The sequence below is a fragment of the Morone saxatilis genome, unplaced genomic scaffold (genome assembly GCF_004916995.1).
Source record: "Morone saxatilis isolate NCDOM2014 unplaced genomic scaffold, NCSU_SB_2.0 Contig23, whole genome shotgun sequence".
NCBI classification, from domain to species: Eukaryota; Metazoa; Chordata; class Actinopteri; family Moronidae; genus Morone; species Morone saxatilis.
The window spans coordinates 5,245,489-5,251,399 of NW_023339796.1; the positions used below are offsets into that span (position 1 = coordinate 5,245,489).

The following is a 5,911-nucleotide window of genomic DNA, read 5'->3' on the forward strand; positions in this document are numbered from 1 at the left end:
AGGGCCACAGGTCAGATTCAAACCCTAATTCACATTTTTTAACTTAAAACTTTAAAAATGATATCTCATAAAGCTGCTGTAGAAACATGACAATTCAACATGGCAGACTTTGTGGAAGACAAAACAAAAACACAACCAATATGTTCAGGTCATTACACACTAATGAATATATACCTATGAATATTATATTCCATTTCTGCCATGGTCGCCAGCTCTACCAAGTGAGCTAACCGGGCGACCGAGTACAGATGTTTTGATGCGATAAAGCCACAACAGAGTAGTAAATATGATCTTCATCCACGTGAACCTGGGATGGTTGGTGGACAGTCTACCTCCAGCACACATTCCTTAAATGACAGACAATCTTGTGATTCCTAAAACTGACATAAATTGATAAATTGAGGTGCTGTCAGGGTACATCCTGAACAGAGGACCGATTAACACTGTGGTTCATTAAAGGATAAAACCATACAGCTGTGTAATGGATTAGTAGTCAGAAATCCTCCCCTGAGGTCTATTGTGTCAATGCTTGGTTAATTTTCTGTCCATTTAGAGTAATACCCGATTTGTCCATCTGTGCTTTGTCATGGGAGGAGTAGCCTTTTTTCTGCATCATTATAAATGAATGAATGAGCAGCATTACAAGACATCTTACTCTGACTTTGGTAGTATACTACTTTGAAAAACAGTAGCTTCTTAGCATTCGTTGTTGGCTATTTTGTGTGTATCTATACAGGAAATGTCAGGAAGTGTTGGTCGAAAGGTACAGCGTTAAGTAGTAGTAAAAGTAACACTGTTATGATAGCAGTGCAACAAAAGAGAATGTGTAATGTGAAAATGGTTTGTTCGCAGTGATGAACCAGCAGAGAGTTATCACCCGAATCTGCTGCAGCTGCCCTCAGCTTAACGGAGCTTCACAGCAAGTTTCAGATGGGGGTTTTTCTGTCTGGCTCAGTCTCATGGCTCCATTTTCAGCCACAGCAGGCAGTGAGAAGTGAAAAGCCCACTGCTCAGCACCAAACAGCAGACAGGCACAGTTAGCGGCTAGCGGGTGGCTCTGTCTGCTCTCACAGTGATACCTGACTGAAGTCTTTGCACACATGTTAAACAAAAATTAGAAAACCAGTAAGATGGCCGTACACATGGCAAAGAAAGCAGCCTTACCTGAAAGTAAGGCTGCAAATAATGACTGTGTTCATTATTGATTAATCAGATTATTCTTTTTTCTTGTAATTGAGTTAGTTTAGCCTATGAAACATAAAAACATAGTGACAAATGCCCATCACAACTTAAGCAAGGTAACTGAAAGAATGACTGAAACGATTCAGCAATTATCAAAACAGTTGCAGTTTATTTTTTGTTAATAGTTAATTGACTAATCAGTTAATGGGCTAATCATTTCAGCTCACTATGTAAGATATATAAATGGGAACAGATAAAAAAGATAGATTCAAACAAGGACAAATAGCAGCATCCCGTTTGTAAAAAGGCAACACATTCATGGGGAAAGCAGCTACATACAGCAGAGATTCTTTGTCTCAGATGTCACAATGAACAGTGGCAGTAATATGTGTGTGTGTCATTGTAAAATAGTGCAGTATATAAACTTTGTTTCACTTTCTTTAAGCTGTATTGTTTGGTTGTCTAAACAGCAACTAACTGTCCTCTAAAGAACTAGAACCAAAACACAAAAACTGTAACATTTGTAAACTGTATCTACTTTCTTCATCTGAAGACAAAACAGATTTTAAAGATGAGATTAACTTCTGATTGAATAAATTCCTCCTGCTCTTCAGTAATTATCCTAGGAGAAGGGTTCAATAGTTTCTTGACTAATGAATGCAATAACCGCTGAGACTTAATTGCTTTCTCTCAGCGAAAGGCTTTTGTGTGAAAGTAACCCTTTCATTTTAAATGTCAGGTCCAGGAAGACATAACTCTATAAAAGAACAATCCCAGTAATTCATTACTCCACATTGTCGACTCCGAATTGGAAAGTCTGAATTGTTACTACACATGTGTCCAAGTCTATTAATTCTCAATATTTCATTAAATTAACTCGTCCTATTTCTGTCATTGTTAAAAAGTTTTGGCACCTCTGATGTGCAATTTCTCTGCGTCTTTAATTTTGACCTTTTTCTGACAAAGTTATAGGATTCATCTGAAAAATTAGATTCTTAAGCTAAAAATTCGACGCTTTTTTCATGTGAGATGACTCAACTTATCAAACACACACACACATACACACACACCTCCACAATGAAGCCTAACTGGAAAGTGCAGAGCGGGGGGGGTGGGGGTAATAGTTTGTTGTGGCCTCAATTGAAGTCGTCCTGTCATTCTAGGAAAAAGGATCCATCTAATTAAATATTCCCTGAGTGAGTTCAGCTGCAGCTTCCTTCCCACATGCTGCTAGATGCCACGCAGATATAAACAAATAAAAGACACCTCGCTCCGTCTTTCTGGGTGTCTTATCTCTCCAGGGGTGGTTAGAAGGTACGTAGTTCATTATCCCTGAAATATACATGAGATACAGGCATCAGTAAAGGTATGAACGACGCTTTGAAACTGAGACTGAATGACCTGAAATTGGTATTTGGTCTTTAATAACTATATCTATTTATATGTTTTTATATGTCCCCTCAGAGTGACAACATTGAGCATTGAGTGATTAAAACAACAGACAGATTACCCTGAATGCATCTTCATGAAAATAAGTCTAACGGGAGCTGCTGCTTTAAGTTGTCTCAAGGCTTAAGACTCTGATTCATCTGCTTCCTTCATTCTACGTCTCCTTCTTTCAGATGTTTGAGATAATGCATGAGTGCTTACACCTCGCTTCACCTTATCAGTTCATAAAAAGATGCTTGTTTTTTTTAGGTGATGGTAAAACAATTTTTTGGATGAGACATCTTTATGTCTGTCTTCTGTATGGTTGCACCCCTTGATTATAATATTGACTGTTAATGGTTGAAGACATGATTGCCAATTGCTGGATTTATTTTAGAGAGGGATTTAATGTACATATGTACTCTTAAAAAACATGTATTTCTTCTACATTTAGAACTTCTTGACCACCCAATCCACCTTTGTAGTTATCCCAATGGCTCATATATGTGTGGATGCATGTGCTTATTTTTTTTAAACTTTTCTAATTTCTTTTCTGTTTTAAATTTTTAAATGTAGTTTAATGATGACCCTGATTAAGTTGTTCTATAAAGTGTTGCTGGAGGTTTGGCCCCTAACAAAGTAGGTTTTCAAATGTCAGTGTAGCAGATCATGTAGAACAGCTGATGTCATTACCTGTGTTAATGTTTATTTTGTTGTAACAAATAGGAAAACAAAAAATAGATTTACCACCTGAAAATACTAGTCAGCATTTTCAGCAGCAGCAGTTTTGATTATTACCCTAATCAATGGAGACATATGCACTTTGCCCTCTAAACACTCCGTTCTGCTGCACTGCATGGGGATATGCTCAAATATTGTACAGCTCTATCTCATTGATCATACTGGGTTTTGGTTTCATTCCTCGTCCTCTGCCGTAAGAGCCACTCTTATGACTTTGAATCATTCAGATGACTGTCGAGTTTTCCTCCAAAAAGTTAAAGCTATTAATCTGTCCTTGAGAGCTTCTTGTAAAGTATAAATGGATTATACGGAGCCTCTCTCTGTTGAAGCAGGGAACACATTTTGGCTATAAAGACACTGCAGTGTGACAGCGGGAGCTTTTTCTGCTCGGGATGCCAGACACTGAGAGGTCTGAGTGGCTCTGATGGGTTTTTGAATGCCACGCTCTCCAGGGAATCCTCAGTCTGAGCCCCTCTGCTACTCTTCTGCAGGTGGACTAGCGGGGCCCTCGGGGGCTCGGGAACTCTCCCACACAGTACACGGCAGACACCTTTTTTTAGGTTTGTTGCCATGGAAACCTCAGGTGGAAGCCAGTTGTTGGTTGTTGTTCGGCCATCGTTTCTTTATCTTGCATTTCTCTTGACCTCGTCTCCCACAGCTGACATTCATTCATTTCTTCATTTAGTGGACATGTTGAGTAAGTAGCTCTGTGGAGAATCACATACGTGAAGGTGTATTATATCTAGCGTGTTTGTTTGTATCAGTTTTTCTATGCACAAGGTCGCCTTTTAGCTACTCGTCGTCGGGCCTGACGAGAGCAGAGGGACGGCCAAAGTGCAGATTAGAAAGGAGGAGAAGTCTGCTTCAATCAGTTTCTAGTTCGCTCCCAAAGCAGATTCTCCATGGTCAATTTGTGAACACTGTACGTGCAAAGGGAGCCAGCCGGCCTCCGAATAATGCGAGAGAGAGCAATTGACACAGAAGGGAGCCTAATTAATCCAGTGTTATTAAAGCTTATGATGTGTGTTGAATACAAAATAACCCGAGTGTGTAGCTCCAAGCACCAGAGCTCGTTTCTTATGTTTGATCTTATAATGAGTGTCATTCTGGATGTCACGGTGGCCTAACAGACTGATCATATCTGTTGTGTTTGTGATGTTCAGGTCATGACTCTTGTCTATGTCATCTGGCATTTCTGTCAAGCTCGACCGCAAAGTAGCTCAGAAGAAGTTAAAGGTGTGAATGAATGAACAGATCATCAAGGCCATGACTTTTGTTCTTCTCCCTTCAGTTGGATGCTGACCGAGACGAGGAGGAGGTCTTCTGTGACATCAGCATGACTTTGGACAACAAGCTGTTTCCCTCCAAAGAGCCTGCAGCCGGTGAGATGAACAAATGTTTTATAACAGTGAGACAGCTAAAACTAGACTTACGGTACATTTATAACTTTAGTTAAGAGTTATCTTGCAGATTTAGATTAAACATGCATAATACAAGAGCACCTTGGTAGCCAAATGGTTGCAGCGCATGTCACATAGCATGCACTAAAGAGCACCGCAAGGGATGTCAAGCCACCGCCGTCACCTCATCACCTTACCAAGTTTCAACTCAACAAAGCAGAGGTGCTGTCTGAAACTGCAACTCAGTATACCTTAATTCACAGCCCAAGATTACAATACCACACAGGAGAAAAGTCACGTAGCCTCCCCCTCACTCGCTCTGGAAAAACTCCCTACTGGAAACACCAGCAGTGTTTTAGTAGAAAATGCTGACTAGTCCGCTAATTATCTCAATTCACCACATCTACGGTGTTTGCGTCCCGTGACTCATCAGTGTTTCGGGTTAACAAGGGTGACTTTCAGCAGCTAACAAGATTATCCCGCTGTACCACTTTACAAAATTAGTAGCAAAAACTACAAAAAAGGCAATAATACCACATATTGCACTGTTGGGCCCTAAATCAACAACACTGGTTTGATTCTGGTTGGGCGCCCTTGTTGCATGTTATAACCCCTCTCCCCCATTTCCCATCTGTTTCTTCACTGCCAAAAAAAGGCAAAAATGCCCAAAACTACATAAAATTATAAACAAATAGATTTATATGATAAGACTTTAATGATCTTTGACTTTATTGGTATGTAAAGTAATTAAAAGTAGCCTTAACTTATATTTTACTAGTGATGTAAATGTTAAGGCATCAATTATTATACTACAGTAATATATATAAGATTATTTTGAACGGGTCATTCTGCCTATTGAGTACTTTTACTTTTTGAACACCAAGTAAATTTTGATGCTAATACCTGATGCGGTTTTACTTAAAGGACTAGTGTGTAGGATTTAAAGGCGTCTAGCAGTGAAGTTCATATTACCACTCATGTCTGTATCTGACAACCTGGGCTGTGAAGTGTGTAGGAGAAACTACGGTGGCCATGAATGGCCCTATCTACAGCCACTGTTTGATGTGTGTCGTTCTGGGCTACTGTAGAAACATAGTGGCCAGTGGTGTCTGTAGATAAAAATGTCTCATTCTAAGTTAACAAAAACACAACAATTCTTA

At 39.6% G+C, this 5,911-nt stretch overlaps 1 protein-coding gene across 1 annotated transcript in view; it reads left to right on the plus strand.

Annotated features, from left to right (window-relative positions):
- Positions 1–5,911, plus strand: part of ak5 (adenylate kinase 5) — a gene marked incomplete in the record, with an annotated part of 77,585 nt that overhangs the window by 32,213 nt on the left and 39,461 nt on the right. Inside the window, 1 exon segment of the mRNA XM_035670036.1 lies at positions 4,643–4,733. Coding sequence (XP_035525929.1) covers positions 4,643–4,733 — 91 coding nt within the window.